At 37.0% G+C, this 27935-nt stretch overlaps 1 protein-coding gene across 1 annotated transcript in view; it reads right to left on the bottom strand.

The window, feature by feature from the left end:
• The window catches only part of TRAF3 (TNF receptor associated factor 3), a 31781-nt gene extending 12053 nt beyond the window's left edge, over nt 1-19728 (bottom strand). Inside the window, exons 1-7 of the mRNA XM_063290360.1 lie at nt 19428-19728; nt 14585-14843; nt 12060-12111; nt 9136-9240; nt 7445-7612; nt 4909-4989; nt 1757-1831 (exon numbers count right to left, since the gene is read on the bottom strand). Coding sequence (XP_063146430.1) covers nt 1757-1831; nt 4909-4989; nt 7445-7612; nt 9136-9240; nt 12060-12111; nt 14585-14826 — 723 coding nt within the window. The 5' untranslated portion in view covers nt 14827-14843; nt 19428-19728. The remainder of the gene's footprint in view (nt 1-1756; nt 1832-4908; nt 4990-7444; nt 7613-9135; nt 9241-12059; nt 12112-14584; nt 14844-19427) is intronic.
• Between the last annotated feature and the right edge of the window lie 8207 nt (nt 19729-27935).

Raw genomic sequence — 27935 nt, 5'->3', positions numbered from 1 at the left:
TTGTAACAGTTATTTTCTTAGTTGTATTAAAATTCCATAGGAGCAGAACTTGGTGGATTGAATCTCAAAATTTCTAGGTTATCAAAACACTCTTGTACACAGATCAGCAGTTTGAGCTGAATAGATTGAAATAAAAAGAAGTTAGACCTAATTCATCTATCCCAGAAATAGTAGCACTGACTGCTTTAACAGAGTAAAATTCCTTACTCTAAAGAGTGTATAGAACACTTCAATGCTGTTAGACACAATACATCTCCCCATCTTACATAAGATAATTACAGAACAAATAATATATAGAGTATATAAGGAAAAGACTGTATTTGCCATTCATTTCTGTCATACTATCTTTTAGTACATATGACATTTTGATAAAGAATTATTATGCAAATTAAGTTGCAAATGTAGTATTTTTATTAATGTCAATATGTACATTGTGTTTAATATATTCAAACTATATGTATACACATACATATACTCAAACACACAACATAAAAATAAAAAAAGGAACAGGAAGCAGTGCTAACACGACAGACTATTTCTTCTTAGAGCAATTGTGTTATATTTATTTATTTATTTATTTATTTATTTAATTTAATTTAATTTAAATTTAATTTCTATAGCTGTCTGTATCAACCAAGTGACTCTGGGCGGCGAACAATTATATGCAAATCGTTTAATGTTTTTGCTTTTATCAAACACTCAGTGCCAATCGGTGGTTAGAATCTTTTGGAAGAAGATAATTTATTTGTCTTGTTACCTTTTACTGATCTTATGGCATGGCTACATGAGAAATATAACCCAAATTTAAACAGTAAGTATTGTAGCCCTGTATGGGACTTGGATTACATTATTCTTCTCAAAATATTGAAAAGTATTAAACTATGGGGGACATAGGATTTTGTGGATTGAACTTTGGATTTAAAAAGGGGCAGTTAATATTCAAGTAAAACTAAGTCACAAGTCACAAGTCTGCAAGCTAGATTAGTTTGGTGAGAGAAAAAAGGCATGCAGGGTTTTTATTTGAGTGAACTACACTTTATCCATATCCTTCTATTCGCTTTGATTGATATCCTTCTTAATATAACTCTCTTGTTGGATTTTAACAGTGATATCAAATAAGCAATTTATAGAAAAACGTGTAATACACGAACTTAAAATATATACACAGCATAGCCTTGCTAAAAAAAAAAAAAGCCCATCTTCTACTATACTGATTTGTTTTTTAGTTTTTATTTTCAGGAGTTAGACAACAAGTCTATTCACACATACATTAAGATTGCTACCAGATTCATACTAGGCTAATATATTTAATTTTCCTGAACACAATCCACTAAACTCTGATTCTATATGGAATATATATCCAAGTAAAGTTCGTAATGGCAGAAGTTACACAACAGTTTTTAGCCTGTTATAGATTTGATCCCACTCAAACAGGAAGAATTGGAAAGTTTTTCTGAAGAAAAATGTATCCCCAAAACAGCTGAAATAATCACAGTCTGCTTTTTTGAGTTAAAAATGTGTCTTGCATATTCTAAATTTGATATTCAAAACACTTTAAACCATTTAAATTTCTAAACTATGAAAAAAGAAAAAGAAAAAGGACATTAGATCCAATACGTAGCTTTAAATCACTCAAGCAACTGGATGCATTCTCTCTTCATGGATAACAAGAGACATCAAGTCCAATCCAGAGAGTTATTAATACTATTTTCTTATTGCAGATTTTCATCAAGTATATAAATCATTATATACTGACCTGAAAAATGCAGCCATAACGCTTAAAACTACAGGTACTTGGGGCATTAATACATTCTGACAAATGTGCATTCAACTGTAATAGGAAAAAAATATGAGTTTTTTGGGGGGATGGAAAATGTATGCACAATAAGATTAAAAATATATAGGGGATGCAATACAAGTATGTATTGTGTAGTTGATTGGTTTTAGTTTGTTTTAAAACCATGTGTTCATATTACCTCCAGTTGTACTTGAGGGTATACACATACACATGTAATCACAGGAACATTCCAGTAGAATATACAGATTGACACATTTACAGTGAAACCTAATCTAATAATCATTTCAACTAATTTCAAAAGGATTTGGGTGTGTTTTTACTGAAAAGCCAATTTTTCAAGAGCCACATTAATTAACCTTGTGGACCAATAATTCTGGATAGAGGTTTCACTGTATTAATGCACATCCTTCCCCTTCAGACCTCTTCCCAAATTTTTAATTCAAAACAGATTTTCATGCAAAATTCTAGTGCTAAGAAAATAGAACATTATGACAGAGACTTCAAACAAATATTGCATGAAACAAACATGTACATTTGTAAATTAAATTTTGATATTTACTAAAGCAGCACATAGAAATAAAAGTTGCTTAAGTAACAAGATATTGTTTCACACTGCATATATATGTTATGTATGTATGTATGTATGTATGTATGTATGTATGTATATTTATATATATATATATATATAAACTATCCTAACAGCTAAGAGCAGTTGAGAACAAAGTAGATACAAGACAGGAAAAAGTCAAGTAGTAATAAAAGAATGGCCTTCATTATTCCACAAAAAGCTTTTGGATCCTCTAAAGCATCACTGAATACTGCCTATACTGAAATCTTGGCTGTCTGATACAGTGCCTGTAGTCTTTAACATGCCTTGTTCCTCAGCCCTCCACTTACAACTACTGAAGAAATGACTCAGGATCATGGAGTCTCTAAAATCTCCACAACCCAACTTCTTGTATATGGCATGTAGTAGATGCATCAAAGGAAACAGTTTTAGATTTGCTCTACAACATCAGAGTGAGAATAACTGCAGGTAACATAGGGTATGCCTCCATTTTTGTAATGACTAAGAACTTTTTAAAAAGATGCTACAGAAGTTGAGGGAAAAAATCCAAAAAAACACAATTTCCTACTGTAATATTTTAAATCAAGAACAGCCACTCAATATGTCCTAAGAAGTAACTTCTTTGAAGTTGAATGGCACCATCCTAGCTAAAAATCTGTTAAGTATAAAATTCATTTTCCTGAACAAAAATCTAGGACTTACTTTTCCTTCCAGACCTCACATGCTCCCTGTACTACACTTGTTTCTTGGTTGGAGCTCTCATATTAGTGAGAGCTTTTTCAAAATAGTGGAAGAGATTATTGTTTCACTCTTGGCATGACAGATGACTTAAGAAATAAGATGGAACTAGTGGCAACCATGCAGATTAGTTATTTCTGCTATTTCAGAATTTCAGATAAACTTTCTTCATAACTTATGATAGTCATTCATAAGCTTTATTCAACTGTAATAGCTTCTTCTGAAATTTACTAAATGATCTAAATGTTACCTCTCATTCCAAAACCTGGTCAGATCATTAGCATACACATCTTTTCAAACTATTTGTGCACTATTTCTTTCTGTAATGCCTCAAACCCTTCTCCAAAGCATTTCATTTTCAGGCAGAATACAATTCAATTTAATGCTCAAGACTCCTCTGGGATTCTAATCCAGACTCTGGAAAACATGCAGCCAGATTTTTTTTCACATAGGAAATTCTCTTCCACCCCACCTTCCAATTTTCACTTCTATTTCCCAGTTAGTACTGAAACCACCAAATCTTTTTAACAACTTCAACATAAATACTGAGTATTTTGGGATAATTGTTCTATACATAGTTCAAATAAATCTTACGAATCTTTCCCTCCCTGCTTCAAACCAGTTTCCATGGGATCAGTAGACCTCTATTAAATGTTCTAATAAAAGAATGCATCCATATTAATCCTCAGACCAATAAATACACTCATCATACCGTCATAAAAATGGTTCTAACTAGTGTCAATAAACTTGCTTATAGTTATACACACTGTAGGTGAAGCATTGCATTACTTTAGTCAAACAGATGCATAGTAATACAAGGCATTACTATTCATTCCAACTGCAAAGAAAAATTGCTTGGCAGGATGTGGAATGCTAAATCATCTTCCCAAATTTCTCCTCCAGGGCTTTTTTTAGCCCCTGGACATTTCTAGTTTTGGAGTTGGCTTGGAAAAGAAATTTGGGAATAAAATAATTAAAAAGGACTGGAGAAGTGTTGACAATGAATGGTTAACCTATCTCCTGCATTGATTTTTGCTCAGACAAAAAAAGTCCACCTCTGAAGATAATTTCTAAATTTCATCTCAGGCTATGCTTTCAACCCGATAACTGCATGACTCAGTCATCTTTAACATGGTTTCAGAAAATGCAGGATATACATATTTGGGCTTTATATATTATGTTATATTACATGTATATTACTTTAGTTCCCAGTACAAACAGCTTCTGAAATCAAAGAGAGTGTTGGAGGAAATAAATGTGTGTTTGTTTGTGTGTTGCCTTCTTAGAAACTATTCTGCCCTCATGATTGATTAATGCAAGTTATGAGGCAAAGACTACAGATTATGAACTCCATTGTTCATGTCAGCCTAATAGTCTAAAGGCTCTAAATTTACCAAGCAGTTACACAATCCTAATACTTAAAATTTCCCATACTATGTAAACATTAAAAAGCACGAACAAGTTCTTCTGATACCTGCAACAATTAAGAATTTTAATTTAAAGAATTTTAATTTAAAAAGCCTTATTTAATAATAAGGCTAAAGGGAAAGAATTGTTGCAATCACTGCAGATATTTGTTTGTTTGTTTGTTGTAGAAAACTGCAGCATTATTTCCTGGGAACTTAGAAATACCTTTATAGTTAATTTAAGCAACAGAAAGACTTGTTCACTTGTTTTTCAAATGTATTGGAGCTGCTTCTGGCAAATTTCTTGCATACTGTTACAACAAACAACATTCTACACTAAGTAATATAATACAGCATATATCTGATTTTATAAACAGCTCTGCAATATGATGTTTTACCTCTTTTCTGAGGAGTGCTGAAACACTGCATTTATGAGGACATGTAACCATAACACAAGGGCAATCTGCATCTTCATGTTTCTAAGAGAAAGACAAGAGAAAAAGTCATGTCATGTACTCGCAAATTCATAATCACTTTTATAGTGTGGATATTAAAAACCTCCACTTTATATATCAATACTTGATATCTGGAGAAAAAAATAAAGTGGTGAGGAATTAAGTTGTTTGTTAAAACAGATAACATGAGTTTATAACCCAAGTCAATGTAATTTATTTTTAGCACCAAAATACATGCCTTTTAGAGATGCACAAAATGTTTCTTCCTCCAACCTGCCATTTCAAGTGTTCCAAGCTTCGAACAAAATATACATTATCTTGAGTTCTATTGACTGGGAGTCTATGTGCATGAATGATCTTATCCTGTCATTATTTTTATCAGAATACATTTTCCTTGTTGGTTGTACAGCAACCAATCTCTTTGGGTTGATGATGCACCTCTGGAGGGTTGCTCAACTAACTGGAGACTGACTCTCTGCTGAGAACCCTGGGAATGTTTCAACCTATCCTACAGCAGATAGTTCTAAAATTCTGGCTGATTTTACTGCAATTTGGCCATCCCATCTATTTCTGCAGCACTGTGATAAAAAGAAGCCAGCAAGGCAGTCATGATAATTTCCTACTGCTTCCTTCAGAACTCTTGAAATATTCCAAATTTGACTCCAACAGAACATGGACCCTTGAGCTGTTTCAAGTTCTTTTCCATCAGAACATAGGTAGCACAGAACGTTTCAAGCAGGACTTTGCTTCAAGCTTGAAGCAAAACATACTTTCCAATGTGGACATAATCCTAATGCCTTTCTTTTTTTAAAGAAAAACTGCATACACACAACTGGGCTGATTTTCCTATTTGAAAATATTAAGTACAAGGCTAAAGACACCCATTTTGTCCCACTAAACCCCCAAATCTGGAAAAAAAAATCTCAAAAGAAACAAGACAGCAGGTTTTAATGCTGCTACTATGGTAATCAACCGCCAGAACTGGCAGATATAATGTTGTCATCAGGTTGAGAAAAGTTGCCCTTCCCAACATATAATTATGTGTTGTTGTTTTTAACATTAATGAAATAAAAACATCAAAAATCAGTGCCAAAGATATTATTCTCTAGAAGAATCACTATTCCTTCAACTGAAAATCCTCAACATAAAGGGGGTTTCTTACTTTGCAAAGCATGTAGAGGTTATGAATGTCTATCAAAAACAGAAAAATATAAAATCTTATTTGCATAGCTTTCATTCCATCCCCCAGCCCTGTACAGGCAGAGCATCCTCCCTCCCTCCTTCCCTCTTCATTCTGAAGACTTGGAATTCATAACCATACAAAAACACTTCCAAAAAACCAGTTGGTTCCCTCTGTTGTATGAGAACTCCCTCTCATCTACTTATTTGCAAAAATGGTATGATTTTCTGAAATTTTCCCCAAAGATAGCCACTGAGTACTCCTTTGGATTCCCTACATTAGATTTATTTATTTATTTACTCAAATTTATATAGCTGCCCATCTCAGAGAAAGAGACTCTGGGTGGCTTACAACAATCGGATAAAACCAGCGCATATACACAAGCAGTATAAAAATGTCCATGGCAATATTAAAAAACAAATATAATAAAAACAGATATACAAACCCTAGACAAGAGAGAATAAAGATAGCTACTCAACAATGGAGCCATCTAAGCGTGTCTCTGCTTCCCTGGGAGCCCCAAACCTGGTGACATAACCAGGTCTTGAGGGACTTCTGGAAGGTCAAAACAGATGGAGCTAATCTAGTATCGGGGGGAAAGAATGTTCTGCAAGGTAGGCACCACAGCAGAGGCCTGATGCCTGGGACCCACCAAATGAACATCCCAAGGTGATGGTACCCTCAACATGTCTTCTCTGCTAGATCTGATGGGGCAGGCTGATGTAATCTGGGAGATGCGGTCCCTCGAATAACCCAGTCCCATGCTACAAAGGGCTTTAAGGTTAAAACCAGCACCTTGAATTGGACCCAGAAGCAAACTGGTAGATACTGGTTTTGCCATCCAACAGATTGAAAGTTTTAAGAAACCTGAATTCCCAAATGTTCTAAATGAAGCTCATATGCTGCAGTATCATTTCTTAGGGCATATGCTTCCCAGTTCGTAAACCTTTTAAAAGACTTTCAGTATTAAAGCCTTTGGGGAGGGAATTGCTCTGGACCCTATACTTGGGAGAGGATCCTATCCAAATGATGGTTATCTATTTGAAATGATCAGATCAAAAGTATCCCTCCGCTTTTCAATCAAGGCAGTAAAACTGACTAAGGAGGCTTCAGTATTTTGGGCTTTCCCCATTCAATCCCATTTACTGGACCACTAATTGTAACGAATGAGGAACAATGCAGAAAAAAGTACACTGAATGAGCTGTCTGCCTTAAAGTCTCCCAGATTGTTCAAAAGACCTTGTTCACCATAGATGGCTTCCTGAAAAGTTGTTTTGCTTTCTAAGGAGGCACACTTACTTGTATCATAATGATTGGTACTTGGCTTTTACAGTATTTACATGTTGTTTCCCGATAGTTACAGTTTTTTTCTACATGGTCTGGCAAGTCTTTTCTCAGTATTTTTTCTTTACAATCAGTACGAGGACATGGAAGTTCTTCAAAGAGACACTCATTCCTCAGATGTGTCTGAAACCAACATGCACCAGATTACAAATACACTGAAGATAGTACATTTATTTTATTTATCAATTTAAAGATAATAAATCTTGTTAACCATATTTAGTGATTGAAAGAAATTCAAAATATTCTTCTCCCTTGTTTCTGCTTGGGCATAACATATAAGTTAATATTATATTAACAACTCAGAAAAAAACTCAAATACCTGGTTGCCAATAAATTTGAGATTGCCATCCAGAAGTTTCAAACATCTGAATCTTCTTGCGGGAACAATGGTAAAATATGATTCTAACTTTTAAAAGGTTGACAAAGGTACCTACCAAAGTATATTTGGGGGTGGAGTTCATGCTTAAGAATTTAGTATCCAACAATAGTAGATTTCACTGTGTTTTGAGTATATATATATTTTTGAGTATATATTTCTTTCCAATCTATTATTTTTACATATGTGATCATGTAGTTAAATCCATTAGCATTCAGTAAATACTATCTGCTACCCAGTCATATTCCAGACAAATAGTTTTAGTTTTCCTTGGCTTGGTAGATTTAAACAGAGAGGTCAGAATTTGCACAAATTCACTCGTAAGTCTATTCTATCCACTATTGCAGTATCTGCATTAAAAAAAACCTCAACAAAAGCTCATGCGTTAAATTAAGGCACTTCAAAATACGTTTTATCTGAAAACATAAATATCTAAATGTTTTTGAGTGATCTTTTTGAGCAACATTTGGAGAAATGCAAAATTTGACTTTGTATTTCTCATCTTCACACTAACCTTCAAGTGCAGATTAAGTATCTTTGTTCAGATGGAAGCCAATGTGTATACAGTTGTATATGAGAAGGCTTTCTCCCCACAGATGCCTGTACTGTAATATGAATAGACATCCTGTAGGGGCTGATGATATTTGAGCAATTTTGGCAAGGCTTATCTGGAGTGCTTGAATGGTGAGTACTCTTTATTACTGCATGCTTGAATATTACTATAGTCTAGAGTAGTGTTTCCCAAAGCGTGGCCTGGTACCAGCCTTGTTAAAAAAAAAAAAAAAGTAGTATTGGTCCTTAGGAAATATACAAATAGTCACTCTCTTTTCCCTCCAACCAAATCATGGTAGTCACAATCTCACCAGCATTCTGGTCAGAGGGGAAGAACAGAGCTTTCCTCTGAAGCCTTCAATCAGAGCACTGACAATTGCATAACCTAAGTTTGAAAAATCTTACTTTACCTATGTGTATAAACCATCTACCATTTTGCACATACATAAAGTAACAATAACAATAATCCACAAAAACAAAAAGGTACTGAAACAATACACACTCCCAAGCTGTATAAAGTTTAGAAACCTTGGTCTGGAGGCTTAACTCGCTTCATACATTATAATCTTTTATGTCTTTGTTGTTGTTGTTGTTGTTGTTGTTGTTAAAACAATGTGTAACTTAGGTTCAGTTAGCAGAACAAATCATATAATCCACCATTCAGTGATGAAGGGAGAGGGGAGAGAAAGAACATATTGGAAGGTTTTCAGCTACTTACCAGCAACTGTCCTAAAGTCAATTGATCTCGGCAACCTTTATTTTCATTTCTGCAGAATATCTGAAGGGCAAGAAGCTCCCTTCGACAGCAATTATCCTTAAATATCTAGAATTAGAGACATTTAATATACAGCTTTAATTTTAGTGATGGTCTAAAAGTTTATTACTTTGGCACTGACCTGCTTGATGCAAATAGCTACATTCTGGTAAATGGCTCAATAAACTGCTCTCTGAGAACTAAATAAAATATACATATACTCACATGAAATCTGAGAAACTATTTTAGAACATTTTTTAAGAACAAGAACAGTTTTGAAGGCAATTGCTATAACTGCTACAAACTGACAACACAAGAACCTCTTCATTTCTGTTTGCACAGCAAGATGTATTCATGTAAAGACTGGTTTAGTTTGAAAAAGGTATTGTATAGATCCCGTTGTGTATACAGGACTTGCTCTGATCAAATTATTATTATTTTTTTATTGGCAGTGTCTAAAAGTGCAAGAAAATTATACATAAGAACAGTTTATTTTGTAATAAAATGGGGAGCTATAATTTTTGGGCTAGTCCAAAATATCAAAAGATGAGAAAATGAACAGATATCCCATTTTATCCATACAAAATTGCAATTACGTATTTTTTGCACATTACATGTAAGATCTGTGGGTACAGATTTGCCTTTAAAGAAAAGATTTGCAGTCCAAAGAAACCTTCAGCAACCTTTAGGACTATCTATGTACTTCCAACTTTTATTAATATCAACTATAATACAGAACTACAATTTAGTAGAAATTGGAAATACCATCTCTTCTCTCCTACCTGCTTGTGGCCCATCAGGGAGAAGCTCCAAAAGTGACACATCTTACAACTCTAGTATTTTTGCCCCCACTCAAGGATTAACTGCCAGACCATACACTGTTTATATATCTGCAAATTGATTTTGAATGGCTCCAACAGTTCTCTGTTCATAGCTGCCACGTACACAAGAGAGGCAAGATATATTTCCCAGGACCATCTGCCCTCTTTTGATTGGAACACACATGGACACAAAACTTAACACCTGATTTTAGACTATCTATACAAAAGCAGATCTTGTGCCAATGCCTTCCTAGTTTTAAAGTAGGTTTTATGAGGCAATAAAAAAATCTATAAAGAGTAATAAGGATCTGCCACAAGTGACTAAGGAGCAGAGAAATGGAGTAAGATAACAAGAGTGTGCAGTAAACAACATTCTAAATGATGAATGCTACAAAAAGTATATAAAGGAAGAGATCAAGCAGATAAAATTTGAATTAATATCCATAGAAGAGCAGTTCAGATCTATCTTCAGGCACAGAAGTAGTATCATAACCTCTAAAGCACCCAATTCTTTTGTTATACACTAGGAGAACATTAGCATTTGCATTTTAGCATGGGCTAAATGGAAGTTTACTTTCATAGTTGCCAGAATCTGATTTTAACTCTTCTTTAAAATGAGAAAGACTGCACATCTTCCAGTAGCGCAAAATGCAATTGGCCATGTCTGCTCAATGGAACCTCCCAATCGCTTTGGCGAGATGGGCAGCGAAGAAATGTTAAATGGAATTAACTAATTAAATCTTCTTCTGAATATTAGCTGGAGGACATCACAGGAAAGATATAATATCTTTGTGTCTGTCAGTGAGCTTTCTGGTAATATTTGGCTGGTCAATATTGCAAAGAACAAACTGAACTGCAGCCATCCCCAATCTGTTGTCCTCAAAATGTGTTTGGGCCACATTTGTCCTTGGCTACCTGCATGTGTGTGCATGTGAAGAACAGCTTCTCTTCATGGGCATTGCCAGAGGAAATGTCTGCATATGCAGATTTAGACAACTAAGGACAGCCTCTGAACCAGCCACATGACTCTTGCAAAGGACATGGTTGTTTTTATGTTAAAATGGTGCTACATTCAGACTAACATACTTGGCAGAGCACCTGTTTTGAATGTTTTGCACAGCTTTATTTCTTTTCAAATACACACATAGAATACTAATTTTGTGGCTCTTTGTGCTGCTGTCTTATGACACTGATGGCTTTCATGCGTGATTTCTTTTCCCAAAACATTTGCTTGCTTTTGGAATTTTTACAGCAATACTCTATGCCAGCTTTCTCTAACCTGATGTCCTCCATATGTGTTCAACTTCAATATCCATAGGTTCTAGCCAACAATGTCACTAAACGTAAACTAGTCATTATGACAGTTGAAGATAAACACATTTGAAGAGCATCAGACCGGGGAAGCTTGAGGTGGAGTTATTTTGGAGGCAAGATTCCTGTTAAAAAGAAACAGAATGAGTAGAAATAATGATGAAATTAAGAAAAAAGCATCTTTAGCATTCTGAACCAGCATGAATATAAGCCCAAAATAGGCATGGCACAGTTAATTTTCCCCTCAAAAACCAGAATCTTCCAGTCTCTCCTCTTGTTAACTGCAGCCTCTGGACATCAAAATGTTGCCCACCCCACTCAAGCAATCAATGTTTTCCTAAGATGTACCTGACACATGTACATTTTAAGGGGGCAAGGTGAATGTTCACGTACTATTTGTTTTAAAAATAATTCTGTAACCAACCTTGTTATTATCTATTTGTGTAAACCATTGTAAAAATAAAATGGCGAGTACTATCTCCAGGCCATTGAATGGATTAAGCTTTAGGGAAAGCCTAGAGGAAAAAACCAAAAGAATTCAATCTCTCAGAAAGATCTTCTGTTCATTCAAGGACTGCATTCAAGAAAACTCTGGAGCAAGAAAGGTAGGGATTCATTTACATAGCACAAAGCCCTTTTCTAGTTTGAGCGATATATAGTAAAATAGATTTTCCAAGTACAACCAAACAGATTGTTAGTAGTAGTAATAGTAACAGCAGCAGTGCAAAATTGCAAGATTATGCAGGGAAACTATACCTTATCTTTCACTATAGTTTCTTGACATGCTGTACATTTTGGACTTGGGGAACTAGAAGAGAAAAAAAAGACTTGATTTTAGACCATATACTGTTTGTAGAGGTATAATGAGATAGAGATAGACAGATCAGAAAATGCAAATAAGAAATGATGTAGAGTTGAGTGCATTAATATTAACAACCTCCAGGTGCATGTTGACAGAGAGACCAAAGGAGACAGACACAAAGCAGAGAGAGACTAGACTGGAGCAATATTACTATGAATGTACATTTTGATTTACGCAATTCAGGGTACATTTCTATAAACAAAACTGCATCATTGTTCTTGTGTGCCTGCACATTCTTTACCAACAATGTAAATCACAGGTTCTTTTTTGTGACACCTATGGGAGCCCATAGGCTTAGGTATACCTGTCTTGGCATCTGCCAGGGTATCTGTTCCACCAATATTTTAGATTCTTTATTTAAAAGTAAATAAATAGGAAGCAAAACACCAGTCTCAAAAACAATCTGGATTTCCAGCAATATCCCTGGGTCCCACTTAGACCCTGGAGAGGTCTACTTTATTCTTAGAAAATAAAAATGGAGAGTAGTGCTTTAGCTGAAGTATGCCATCAGTCCAGAAAAAGACAGAATTAAGCTGAGGTGATAGATATCAACTGGAGAGTTTAGATGAGGTGATAAGGAAATAACCTGACTAGTTTGCCTTCTGCTCAATGGATTCTTTGACTGCCATGTCCATTATGACAGCCATTTTTTAAGAGAACCCCTCAAATCCACTCAAAATTCTGAATCTGGGATTGGGAGGGGAGGGCAGTCCTGACTTGATATTACACCACATATGGTTTGGAAAAATGTAACATTTCATATATATTGGATAGGCAGTGCATTCCTAAATTCTTGGTTAATCTGTGGACAAGCAGGGTTTTGGCACAGCATTTGTATAAAATAGAGCAATAATTGCTACTACGCTGAATTGTCTGTCCAGCATTTAAATGACAGCTACCACCATCACAGTTCTTGATCATTTTTAGACCATTTGAAACCTTGTATTCTGAAAGCAACAGTTCTGCACTGGCTCTAATTTTTTTAATCTCTATTTTTTATTCCTCTGATACAAGTATAATGCTACAAAATACATTCTGCAGTAGATCAAACAGCAGAAAAGGTGTCATTGTCTTCTAGTCCTTGCTGAATCTACTCAAGCGGCTTGTTTGTTCTCTTGAACTGCTATGTCATACAGATTACTGAGCTGTAATCGTCACTGAGGAATCGTCTGTAGTTCTTGTATTTGTATCCTCAGATGACCCAAAGAAGTACTAAAGCTTCATCGCTGTACAGCATGTATGCTGGAGGTGAAAAAAACTATCCACAATCCTGAAAATCATCATTATGACATATCTTTCATTTATTTTAATAGCAGGAAAAGGAAAAAAAACAATTATACAATCACTGAAAATAATATTTTTAAAAGCATTTTTCAGGAAGGCCAACTGCATGCAAGACAAAAATGCAGGAGAATGCTTAGTACTAAAATGCCACAAACCCTTTTGTTCTTTTCAGATTTTATGTATTTAAACTTACTTTATTTATTATTTCCTGACAGAAAATATTTTAGTAATATACAAACATTGATAGAGTTGAACATTTTATAATAGCAGAAAATGACCAGATAGAGACCTTGTAATACACAATCACTTTTATCAGTAAAAGTCAGTAAGATGCATTTCTGATATCTGCATATTTTGGGATAGATCAAGGAGGACAAGGTACCTAAAAACTGCAGTGAACCTAACAGCAGTAGCCTGCAATTAGGGACTACCTAAATCAATAATTCAACCAGAGCCACTATAAAAGCCTTGAATTTTTCTTTCTACGCTTGTGTAAAAGTGACATTGCTGTTTTCTATCCATCCGGCAAGTATGAACAGTTCATTTTTCCGGTCTCACTGCATTATTTCAAACTGCTATAAACTTTGTACCAACCATCACCATCAGAGACATGAAGTTTAAAATTAAATTATCTCTTAGATGCTTCATAGCTATCCTATTTTTTTTCTTTTGGGGAAAAAAATAGCTCAAATGCTCTTCTGCAGATAACACACACTCTTTCTTTCAATATTGTATAATAAACACAAATAGACAGAATGTGCAGTACAATCCTAATCATCTCCTAATTCAGGAAAGGGCAGTGGCTTATATTTAATATCACATATGCTTTCTAAGGCTCTCCAGAAGCAACTGAAATTAGGAGTGTTTTCAAGTGCAGCATGACATTAGAGAGAAGGATCTTCTCTTCTTTTGCTGGGTTGAAAACAGTGACCTGATTAATGGATCTATTGATATAAACCTAGCCTGCGTTTGCTCTGGATCGTGTTCCTGACTTTCTGCAAGTATGTAATGCATACAGTATAGCTATTTAATGTATGAATTGGAAGTAAATAGGAAAGAATTGAGACACAAGTTTAACATCCTGAGTTTGGATTTTTTTTTTTTTAGTACAGTTAATATATAAAGAACGACTAACCTCAACAAAGTACTCATGCAGGTCTCACAGTAGCGATGCCCACATTCTGTTTGTCTTGGATTGCACAAGATGAGATGACATTTTTCACATTTGTATTTGTCTTCCACTGCATTCACAAATTTTTCTTTGTAACCTCCTTGCTCTGGTACATAAATGGATGGGATGGGGTGGCGATCAGGATTTGCCTTTTGCTGTATTGTTTCCACTAACACTGGAGGATCTGTTTTCTTGCTTGCCTCCATGTTGGAGTTAACAGATACTATAACGAAAACATATATACACACAATAATTAAACATATCAAGAGTAAAATAAAGCATAATCTTGTATCCATACAATTCATATGAAAATGAATGTACAGATCGTGCTTGCATTTACTTAAGTCATACCACATTTACAAATATGATAATGTTAAGTGTGCAAAAATACTCCTCCCTCTTATGGGCCAGGTCATGCATAAAGGCTCAGTCCTCAATAATTTCATCATCGAGCAATCACCTATCACCCCAAGCTTAATACTTTTCAAGTGAGTTTATTCATACAAACCTTCTAGTAGACATAGTGAATACCAGTATTTTTTCAGCTTGTTCATCTTTACAGCTCCTCAGAATTAGAGTCATTAATAGTGACAGAGAGGAGTAATGCTCTCACTAATCTTTCATATGTACATTGAGAATGAATCAATGAAGTTAAGGGACTGGAACATTTTAGCTCTCAATGTACTATGGCAGAAACTTGTAATCTGCTTACCTCTTGTTTATATTTGTGCAAAAGCTTCATCACTGGCCTTTCCTTCTGTCTTATCTCTGCACTTCGTCAACTCAGAATGCCTTAGTTTTAGATCATGACTGGCCAGTTCCTCAAAGGCAACCTAATGGTATTTTCTTATAACTGACAGCTAAAGAGCATATATTACATCTGCTGCCATCTCATCCTTCTCAACAGCACTAGCTGTCACCAATATGCCTTCTCTCTGCTTCCAGTCTGGTAAACGTTCCCAGTTGTACTTTAAATCACATTTCAAGATAAGAGGATAGACACAACACACATCTCCCTTATATCACTATCAGTTCAAGCTTCTTGATTAATTTCTATTGTCTTTCTTGAAATGCACATGAATTATTCCTGCCACTAAGTTTAGAATGACTCATCTGCTTCCCTTTTTTAACCAGTTCCAACATTTTGAATAAAGCTGCAGTGCCAATGTGCACATATCCCACAAAATCAGTTTATCTCAATGGTACTCAACTTTTCCAGCAGAATTCTGTCATCTTAGTAAAAGCAAGAGTGGAAGCTAATGCACCCACAACTTTCCCTTAGACATGTCTTATTTTGTACTACAACATTAAGTACATTCAAAACAATGCTTGCTACAGTGAATATTAACACAATAGTTCTCAATTCTGTTGTACAAACCAGTTAGACAATGGCAAAATTTCATATTCTAACAAATGTGTATTCATAATTTATACACATTTGAAATGAACAAGATTAAAAGTTATATATTGATTAAAAGTTATATATTGTCTTGGATTTAACTGGTAATATATAATAGCAGTAGCAAAAGGTTAAAATATGGTTACATGGAAACAGAAACAAAAACAATGGTATGGTAATCTCATGCTTAAAATTGCTTATCGAGACATTAATGAATTTACTACCATCAGTAAATCAGAACTAAAATATACTGCTAAACTTTATTGTTCTATCCTACATTCAGTTCCTTTGACTTGTTTTTCCTTCATGTGAAACTAACATTCTAAGATCCACTGACTTTCTAGTCATCCACTAGGATCTCGGACATGACGTGAAAAAGAAGTATATATATATTTGGTCATATATTTACTATTTGTTGACTGTTCCAATCCATGGAGACCTGGGCCATGTTACCAAAAGCAGAAATAGAAAAAGAAAAAAAGCAAAGCAAAAATAAAATTCAAAATTAAGTAAATGTAAATATAATGATCACCCAGAATCAATCAGAACCAAAGGCACAGTGGAATAAAATGGGCAAGAATGGAAGGAAGGAAGGGGCCCAGCATATCTCCAGGAGTATGGGAGTGACTATGGAAAATGCCTGTTGTTTCACCCACAACTCCATGAACCTCATGAGATAGAGGGATTCTTAAATAGGACTCCCTAGATTTTCAGACCAGACAGGCAAACAATTCTGACAAGAGAGTGCCTGATGTATCCCAGTGCTACAACAGGACATGAATATGGATTTGAAGTTATGGATATATATGGATTTGAAGTTTGGAAGAGTGATAGGACAAGTCACTGAGCTTTTCCACATGAATAGTTGTGTGTAATTTTGTGATTCACAGCTTCCTGCTATATTAACATATTTATCAATTAGGACCTGCAGAACTAATGAACTAATATTTTTGATTGACAGTCATAGAAAAACTCTTATAGTGAAAAAAATCTTTTGAGTGACTCTATACTTTTCTCCTTTACATAATTAATATTTTAGAAAGCACTGAACAGAAGAAGGAGAAGCTTAATCAATCCCTTTCGTTTTTTCAATCCCAATAGCAATTTTTAAACTTGCTTTTCATTTAAAATAATGAGGGGGGAAAAGATGCAGAATTGTATGTCCTAACTCGGTCATCCTAAGAGGTTGGGGAAGTTAACAGTTGATTTAGAGAGTCATCACAGGATGTTTTAAGAATTCATTTTCATAGATGAGATCAGCAGGAAAAATAAGTATGAGCATAACAAATTTATCAACTCTGAATACATCAAAAATTCAGAAGACTACTAGAAAAAGTGGGAAATAATTTACCATTTAAGGAGCATTAACACAGGAAACAGCAAAGACATACAGAGGATGAACATTCATTAGCAGTTGTGAAGTATTCCAGAATCTTTGGGGTGGGGCAGTAATTATAATAAAAAATAGAGTTGCGATATTTTATTTATTTATTTATTGTCTACCCTGCCTTTATTATTTTTATAAATAACTCAAGGCGAGGAACATACCTATTAGTCCTTCCTCCTCCTATTTTCCCCACAACAACAACCCTGTGAGGTGAGTTGGGCTGAGTGTGTGTGACTGGCCCAAGGTCACCCCGCCGGCTTTCACGCCTAAGGTGGGGCTAGAACTGTCAGTCTCCTGGTTTCTAGCCCAGCACCTTAAGTCTCAAAAAGCCCTTTCTGTTAGCACATTTGGAACCTGGAATTCAAATATTAGATATTATGGGGGAAATGAAAGAATATTGATATTTTTTCTTCATTGTTTGGGGACTTTTTAAGTATTTATTCAAAAAAGTCAAAGAATCACATACAGAAAAAAACAGTCTGCATGGGCTTCATATAAATATGGAGGTTAGATTGCTATCATATTTCAACTTATTAAATAACTTCTCGGGGTTTTATTTTATGAAAGCAGGTACCGACTACTGATTTTTCAGGCAGTGCTGACGGCCTAAAGAATTTGTTAGGATGCAGAAAAGTAAAACTTGAAACTCAGGAGGAGGAGAACTGCGTTTAGGTATCATATTAGATTTCTGATTATGATCTAAATGTTTAAAAAGCAAGGCAGGGAAAGCATGCATAGCATAGCACTGAATTATTTTCAACGTAACAGCTCTGCTCTGGGCCAGCTGTGAGGTGCTCAGAATGGAACAGTTGCCAACATTCCATGCCAATGCCTAAATGCTTTTCCTATGTGGATGCATTGGGGAAATCTTCCTCCAATCCCTGCAAGAGGCATAGGCACAACTATGGCTGCACCTCCTCCTTGACCTTGGCATCATGACTGAGCAAGATCTGAAACACGGGAGGGCAGATTTGAGTCTGAATAATGTACATCACATCTGTGCATCTCTCCTTCATATATGGGTGAGATGTTATTTCACAAAGACCTGGTGTTTATTAGCAGCAGTTTGAGCCCTGGATGCCCAATAATTCAGCCCCTGGGCCCAGGGCTGAAGCAGCTGGCTTTGAAGCAAAGAGATGCACCAATATGGTCTTTTTCCTGCAACAGTCTCCCTGTGAGAGGACAACAGCATTGGTAAGGATGTCTGTACATTCCTCCAATGGTTTAAAAGGCCCCCACCATTACCATTTTGAGGAGCCAGCCCTTTAAACAAGGATGTAGCTGGACCAGGCAGGAGAAGCTTGGCTCTGCAGTGCAGCACCACAAAGAAGAAAGGAAAAAAGGGAGCTCAAGAGTTAAAGAGAAGAACTAAAAAAGAAAGAAGGAAAGAAAATGGTGCCAGGGGAAGGCAAGTCCCCTGAAGGTCACAGGGGACTGGAAAGCCCTGGAGTACTAGGCTGAGCCCTGAGAGGTGGCCAAGCCAGAAACGATGTTAGCCTTTCAGCCCCCAGTATTCCCACTTATTCCAAGCTAGGCAGCAGCTGCAGATGAGGCTGGAAGCAGCATAGGGCAACAGTGACAGCCAGCACCTGGTGACAATGAGAGTCAAATCAGAGCATGTTAGACACAACAATCTCCAGAGAAGGTCAAACCAGACAAGGCATGCCAAAGAGGGCTGAGCCAGAGTAGCAGAATAAACCAGGGATCAGAGAGGTTCAAGCCAGAGTGGGCTAGGTGTATCAAATGCCAGAGAGTATCAATCAAAAAGAGCCAGTGCCAGAGCATTAGTACCAGAAGCCAGGGACAGAGGTGGTGAGAGCCAGCACTCGAGCCAATTGGTCCTGCCTGATGCCAGAAAGGGTCAGTGCAGGTAGAAATTAAGTTATGGCCACAGCAGCAGAACTAGAGACAACCAAGATCTACAATGGTGGCCAGCCACACATGCACAAGAGAGATGGCAAAAAGCCAGGAGAAAGGTCAGTAGAATAATAACATTTCCTTCCCAGAATAAAACAGCTTACCTGTATGAAAGATGAAAAGGGTAACACCATCCAAGTTTGAAGAGAGAAAAACGTCAAAGAAAAATGAATACTCAAGAAGCTCCAAGGTGATGTCACCAAATGTGGACTCTTTTAACCTAAAGGTAGAGAAAAATGTCTTTAAGCTCACATCCAAAATACAGGTACCCGTAGAATCCTACAGAACTAAAAATATCTGGTGAATAAATAATCAGACTGTCTTCCTCCCCACAATCATTAAGTGTATCTCTTTTACTCTCCTAAAAGTTTTTTTTTCATATTGCTTAGACTACTAGAAATCCAGCAGATGTCTTTTAAAACTTATTTTCCCATCTTATCCCATTTTCATTTTTATTTGGCTTTCAGTATTTGTGACATTACATGTACATTTCAATTATCACTCTTCCAAACTAGTGGTATTTTTTTCCACATATTTGCATCCAAGCACAGAAAACAAAAACACAGAAATATTTATAAGATGAATATACTACCATGCAAATTTATAATTACAATTGTTCCAAACCAGCGGCACTCTTTTTACTCTTTTTTTTCCTTTTTTTACAGACTTGAATGCAAGCATAGAAAATATAAAATTGAGAAATTTGTATGATAAATACATGGAAATTTACGCTTCCAAACAATTACATTTTATCATAATTATGTCTACTGTTACTATTACTTTCAACTGCAGAAATATTTTGTTATAAGGCTCTTTCATGAGTAGAAACTGCTTAAATCTATCCACAGTCACAGTTCAGCAGATACTTCCAGCCAAAGATAAATATTTTTCACCTTTACTTTGAAAAAATAAATGCAAAATAGGAAGGAATGTGAGATAAACAGCTTCTGCCCAATCTTGGTAGCCTCACTGGTTATTTGCAATACAAAATTAATGTTGGTAGTTCAAAGGCAGATTAAAGTACACAAAACACACATGCATTTTGCTAGGAGATATTTTCAGTTTTTCCACAATGAAGTAGTATTTTCTTTAGTTACATGATTATTCACTAATTTCAGATGTGCATAAAAAGTGAGAAAATCATACACACACACACACTTTTAAACATGAAGGTAAAAACACAAACTAATATAAAGGAAGAAAAAGCAAGAAATCAAATAACAAGCAAAAAGTGCAAGAAAAGAAAGAAGTTGAAGAAAAATAGAAAAGAAAGAAAAAAGATCAGAAGTGGCTTCTGATATTCTTCACAGCAGTTATAAGTACAAACATATTTTAACCTTTCTATCTCACATCATAATACTCTTCTTTCTATAATCCTGTCTCATCATCAAAACCATAAATCGCAAGTTCATTTTTTTCATTTTTACACAAGAAATCCATAAGAGGCTTCCAGTCACCAATAAATGTAAATAGTGTCTTTTCTCTAATCAGAGAAGTCAATTTATCCATCTCAGCAAAATCTGTCAACTTCACCAACCATTCCTCCATTGTAGGTAGTGTTGAATCTTTCCTTCTCTGTGCATACAGTAATCTCGCCACAGTAATCATATGTTGAAATAATTGTCCATTGCTTTTTTCTAACTGTTTATCCATTAATCCTAAAAGGAAAAGTTCCAGCTTCAATTGAATATCGATCTTTAAAATCCTATGTATCAAAATATGTATTTGAACCCAATTTTTTTTAGCTTTTTACATGTCCACCAAGCATGATAAAATGTCCCTTCATGCTGATCACATTTCCAACATATATTTGAAGTGCCTTTATACATTCTAGATAATTTCTCTGACATCATGCACCAACAATATGATCATCTCTGGCGGGAGCGGGATGGAGGCAGTGCATCCATCCTTGCTCTCCTTGACCTCTCAACGGCTTTCGATACCATCGACCATGGTATCCTTTTGGGACAGCTCAGGGAGTTGGGGGTGGGTGGTGTAGTTCTGCGCTGGTTCACCTCCTTCCTCCAGGGCCGGTCTCAGTCGGTGGTGATAGGAGAGGAGAGATCCAGCCCTCGACCCCTCCATTGTGGGGTGCTGCAGGGTTCGGTTGTCTCTCCTCTCGTGTTAACATCTACATGAAACCACTGGGTGAGATCATCCGTCACCACGGGTTGAGGTATCATCAGTATGCTGATGATACCCAATTATACATCTCTATCCCAGGTGAGGTAAATGATGCAATGACTGCCCTTTCTCGGTGCCTGGGGGCTGTGGGGGTCTGGATGAGGAACAACAGGCTTCAACTGAACCCTGGTAAGACGGAGTGGCTGTGGGTTGATGGGGCTTCATCTTCCAGGAAACTGTCATCTTTAGTTCTGGATGGGGTGGCACTGCCCCAGACAGACTCAGTGCGTAATCTGTGGGTTCTCCTGGACTCACAACTCCTGCTCAAAGAGCAGGTGGCAGTCGTGGCCAGGAGGGCCTTTGCGCAACTTCGGGTTGTGCGCCAGTTACGCCCGTTCCTGGATCGTGAAGCCCTCCGAACAGTCACTCACACCCTGGTTATCTCCCATATAGACTACTGCAATGCGCTCTACGTGGGGCTACCCCTGAAGAGTATCCGGAAGCTTCAGCTGGTCCAAAATGCAGCCGTGCGGGCTATTTTTGGTGCACCTAGGTGGGCACATATAACACCGTTGCTGCGCAAGCTGCACTGGGTGCCAGTTTGCTTCCAGGTCCAATTCAAGGTGTTGGTTATTACCTTTAAAGCCCTACATGGCACGGGGCCAGGTTACCTGAGGGACCGTCTCATCCCCATTACATCGGCCCGCCCCACCCAATCATCCAGAGAAGGCATGTTACGGACCCCGTCCATAAGAGAATTTCATCTGGTGGGGTCCAGGAAGCGGGCCTTCTCTGTGGTGGCCCCCGCTCTCTGGAATATCTTGCCCCTGGAGGTGAGGCAGGCCCCTTCTCTCCTGACCCTCTGGAAGGCCCTGAAGACCTGGTTTTGCCGTCTCGCCTGGGGTGGGAAAGGGAATAACCATTCTTGGGGATGGCTCGCACCCTAGAGTCCCTCCCACCAGCCTGGATTTTACATTTCTCTTGGATTTTATTTATTTATTGGGTTTTATTATAATTGTTTTATGTGATTTTAATGTTTATGTTTTATGGGGAATTTTATTGTAAACTGCCCAGAGTCCCTCTTCTGGGGGAGATGGGCGGTGGCTAAATATGAGTAATAAATAAATAAATAAACAAACAAACAATACATCATTTTATAAAAAATTCTCTTTGGAACATAACAAAATGTAAATTTCAACCCTTTTAACCACATATTTTCCCATTGGTCCATCTGTATATTATAACCAAAATTCCTAGCCCACTTTATCATATATTCTTTAACCTGTTCTTCCTCTGTTTCAAATTTCAACAAAAGTTTGTACATTTTAGCAATTACATGTTCATCATCAGAAAAAATCTTAAATGTAAAGTGAAGTTAAATTTCAGAGAAAGGAAAGGGAATTACTCTGAATGAGCAAGAAAACACTATTTCTGAATTCAGAATATCTTTCTATTAGAGAAATTACGTATCGTTTTCAGGAGCTAGATAAGAAACCAACTGATTATAGGAAATAACTTATATTAAATAGCACATCCAACTGATCTTATGAACTCTGCAACATTGCAGCTTCTGAAAACAAAGTCTTCAGCTATTCAGAGTGAAAAATATGGAAGTGCTCTTAGACGATCCAGCTATAGGCTAGTACCCTCTAATACAGGTTTTTCTACAACATTATTTCACAAAACATCCATTTTGTTGCTTAATTTCTCATTGCTTAAGAAACTTATCTTGAAATCTGCATTTCATATTTCTCCATTAGGAGTTGCTGTGCTAGCTGCTCACCTCTATACTCAACTATTCATCTTAATTCTGCTTCCATCCTTGTTGTGCAATAAAGAGCTTTTGCAACTTTCCTTAAGATAAAGACTGTTTCAGCTCCTTGGCCTGCAATGTAAGCACTGCAAGGACACACAGAATTCTGGTAGATGGTGACTCACTACCATGAGAAAATGAAATAAATATGTGCAAAGCAGAACCTGTCATCTCATAAAGTGTTGTTTACCATATGCAGGGATCAGGGATGCAACAGGATTTCCAAGATTTATCATGTCCACTAGTTACTCTCACTTCTGGCTAAAACATGTGGGGACAACTAGTTTTGCAAAAACAGGTACAAATCACGGACTTAAAAATCTAGAAAGGAAACATGGAAGCTGAGGTAGCTCAGGTAGTCTTCTGCCATGGGATCCCACTTATTATTAACATTTGCTTTTAAATCCAAGATATGGTTTTGGTTACACTTTCTCTTTTCCTTTAACATCAAGACCTCTAGTGTTACATGATCACTTTTCCCTAAAATTTCTGGTATTTCTACTTGTTCTATTAAGTCTTCCCTATTTACCTACCTACCTACCTACCTACCTACCTATCACATATGTAGAGCTGCCCATCTCACAAGTGTAACTCTGGAGGGCTCACAATTAAAACAGCAACAGAAACAATATAAATAAACACAACATACAACTATACTAAAACCATGACTGAAAATTAAATAAAACACCAAGTCAAGGATAGCAGAATATCTTGTGCCTTTTCATACTCTTCTGAAGGAGAAAATGGTCAGCTGTTCTTGGAAGAACTACATTTGGCAATTTGCCTCCCAACAGTTATTAAAGTCTCCATCGCTGGGGATCTGCAGTTTGCTTTTGGAAAGTTTAATCCACAATATATGGACTGAGTGGACAATAGAAGTGACCAACAACATTACAGGTAGTCCTCAGTTAACAGCAGCAATTGGGACCGGAATTGCCGTTGCTAAGCAACACAGTCATAAAGTGTGACATCACGTGACCACACCGCTTAGCAACAGCAATTCTGGCACTCCCAGTTGCCACCGTTAAGTGAATCACTGCATGATCACATGACCGCAGGGATGCTGTAATGGCCAGAACTCTGAGGACATTGTTAAGTCCCACTTGTTCAGTGCCATCACAAGTTTGAACAGTTGCTGAACGAATGGTTGTTAACCAAGGACCACCTTTATTTTTATTTGTCCACTTATTTTAATCCAGATACTCTACAGTATTTCCAGGTTCATTCTCTTAGACTTGTGAACAGATATAAATAAGGTATATATTTATAAAGATATAAAAATATAAACACACTAAAACTACTTTCTATTCCTTCTAGTTCTTTGAATTTATAAATTCATTGTTATCACCATTATTACATGGAGAATTAATTAATTAATATTTGCCTTCCTGTATCAAAAAGTCAGACTCACCTTGTTTATTCCCCATATCGTAAGCATTCATGTATAGACAACAAAGGCTACAAAATTTATGAGCCATGTTCTTTCTGATTATTTTATGAAGAGTAATCATAAAACTGGAAGGCTCAATTGTAAGTAGGGTCAATATGTAGAGCAATCATAAATAGACTCCTATGGCAAAAGAAGCTAATCAGAAAAAGAGCTCAAGAAGCATGTGTTTCTTAAAAAAAAAGTATTAAACTTCTCTTGGGCAGCTAGAAAAAAAACTGCAGAAACAAGACATCCAAAAGCTCTGATAAATAGCAAAGTTAATTAAATTATTACAAACGAATTCCACTAACTACTATGTATGCAAGTCCTACATCTGGTATTAGGCTATTTGCTGGTGATCTTATGAGAACCTGTTCTTACACTACTTCCTTTTCAAGACATCCCTTCCCTCATTCTTGCAGAAGCCTGGTACTTCCACCCTCACCCACTCCCTCAGATAGCCAATCCAGAAAGAATCTGTGGTTCTTTAAGGAATCTCTTTGTCTGTGGAGACTGAAGGACTAACCCTCCCTTCCCTTCCCCTGTTAGAGTGTGCCTAGAGAAAAAGAAATCTCTACTCCCTTCTCTCCACAATGGTCCCAAAAGGTCAGAGGGAGGAATCTCCATCTCTTCCAGATAGGAGACTGCAGGTGTGGAATTTCTGATACCATAACTTCCTCGTCAAACACTCTCCCCATTAATTCCAACAGTTTCTGGAGCAAACTAGAGATAGGAAATTGCCTATCCTGAGGATCAGAGTTAGAATGGGAAATGTTTATTTCAAGAAGAATGTCAGCCATTATCTCTCACCTTGTCCAGAACTCTGTTCCATGGACCCAGGCTGAGATGAATCAGGGCCCTTGTAGGAAGCAGATCCTGTTGTCCAAATTTGGTTCCCTACCCTGCAGAACCTGAATGGCTTGTTTAGAGGCTTGGGTTTGGGCAAGTATTACAAATGGAACTGCCAAATGGACATTTCCTGCTGCTTCCCAGGACGTCTGCATTTGAGCAGTTAATCAGATATTCCAGTTTTCCCCTTCTGCACTGAGAATTCAAAATATGTTCCACCTCAAATTCTTCTCCCTGTACCCCACTACTGAGACTGGGGGGGGAGGGGAAGGTGGGATAGAACCTAAGGGGCATAGAGGGTGATCAAGGACCAAAAGGGAACATTGGAAAACCCAATGTATTTTCATTATATCCAGACCTGCAGGAGAAGAGCAAATGGGTTGAGCCTGGGCAGGGACCAGTAAATTTGGCATCTGGTTTCACGGACAATCATATAACATTCAGATCCTTGTCAGGTTAGTAATAAAATCCAAGGAAATTGTAGACCTGTGGGGAAGGAGTGCAACAGACCCCATCTGGTGGTTAAGGTATGATAAAAAAATATACAAAGCATAATCAGAAGCATTTAGTTGAACAATGAAGGGGTGAATAAGATCTGGATGGAAGAGAAGGGGCTGGGAGGTAAAAGCATGCACTAGTAATAGAAAAGCCAGAGGTGTATCTGAATTCCACTTGAACAGGGCCCCCTTTTTAGTAAGTTGGGTTAAACTTATCAGGTAAGCTGCAAAATCTGTTATGAAGTACCAATAAAAGTTTCAAGACTGAAAACCTCTGCATCTCCTTTACACTTAAGGAGTGACAAAAAAGAATAGAATCAATTTCCTCTATTGCCCTCAAAAGAATGTGGTACTAAATTCTGGACAGCAGATCAAAACAACTTTTCTCAAGCTTAATAAGTAAGTTGCACTGGCAAAGCCATTCAAATAAAGTCTTGACCTAATCAGTGTAGGTGGCTGACTCTTTGGAATAAATCACTGTCATCCAAATACAGAATAAAATAGAACTCCAATGTAGAATATATTATTCATAAATCTCATAATGACCAAAGAGCGTTCACTAAACCATAGGGCAAAATAGTGTACTAATTTGTGTCAAATGCAGTTAAGAAAATGTGTCTTTCCTTTATGCAAATCAGGTTGTAAGCTTTCCTGAGATCCAGCTTGCTAAAATTTGGTAAAAATATTGTGCCTTGTGTAGCCATTCCAAAAGTTCAGAAATGAGAGAAAAGATAATACCTAACAATTCCAGAGTTCTGAATACTGAATTCATGGATCATTCTCAGAGAACAATCTTTCTTTTCAAGAAAGAATGTTGGTGTGCTGGCAATGGGTAAACCCCTTCTGCAAATTACCATCAATAAATTCCTTTAAACAAGCCAATTGTTTTGAGGGCATGGGTCAGGGCATTTAGCAGGGACTCAAGCTTCTAGGGACGCGGTGTAGGGACGCAGTGGCGCTGCGGGTTAAACCGCTGAGCTGCTGAGCTTGCCGATCGGTCGGCGGTTTGAATCCACGTGACGGGGTGAGCTCCCGTTGCTAGTCCCAGCTCCTGCCAACCTAGCAGTTTGAAAACATGCAAATGTGAGAAGATTAATAGGTACTGCTTTGGCGGGCAGGTAACGGTGTTCCATTTAGTCATGCCAGCCACATGACCACAGAAGTGTCTATGGACAAACGCCGGCTCTTCGGCTTTGAAACGGAGATGAGCACCGCCCCCTAGAGTCGGACAAGACTGGACTTAATGTCAAGGGAAATCTTTACCTTTACTACAAGCTTCTAGAAGCAAGTTTATAAAATAGTCGTAAGATTTAGGGTGCCAAGGGGTCATCCTTCCTCTTGCCCAAAAACAACATAGAGTATTTGGCTGCTAAAACAGGGATAATGTTCTGCTGATTAATGAGCAGAACAGGAAGAGATTTTAGTTCCTGCAAGCAGTGGAAGTCAAATGTGGTATTTTCCTGGTCCCAATGAATATGTGGGTTATTGATCTGAAGTCAGTCCATCTCCAATACTATGGATACGTGCAACGAGAAGTGAAATAGGTTTCATGATGGTCAAAAATGGTGAAATGGTGAGATATTGTATCTCAGAATTAATGGAAGATTCTGCCAGCAATGCTGTCTATCTTCATCAGTGGGCATTGTCTGAGCAAGCATGGCATATCTGTGTGTAACTGCGGAGCCTCAAAAATTGTTTGTGGCTCCAGAGTCTTTCAGGGGCGGATGATTTATTCTTTCTTTCTTTCTTTCTTTATAATTAATTTTTCAAGATATAAAAGGGCTGGATGTTTTATTAAAGAGTCAGGTTCAGTGCAAAGAACAGCAGTTAAGTGTTGATGCTGTACACTATATGTCTGAGTCCCCTTTAATTGTCAGATGTTCCTCCCTCCAAACTCCTG

Source organism: Candoia aspera, chromosome 1, assembly GCF_035149785.1.
Source record: "Candoia aspera isolate rCanAsp1 chromosome 1, rCanAsp1.hap2, whole genome shotgun sequence".
NCBI lineage: Eukaryota > Metazoa > Chordata > Lepidosauria > Squamata > Boidae > Candoia > Candoia aspera.
This window is presented reverse-complemented; position numbering and strand designations above follow the sequence as displayed.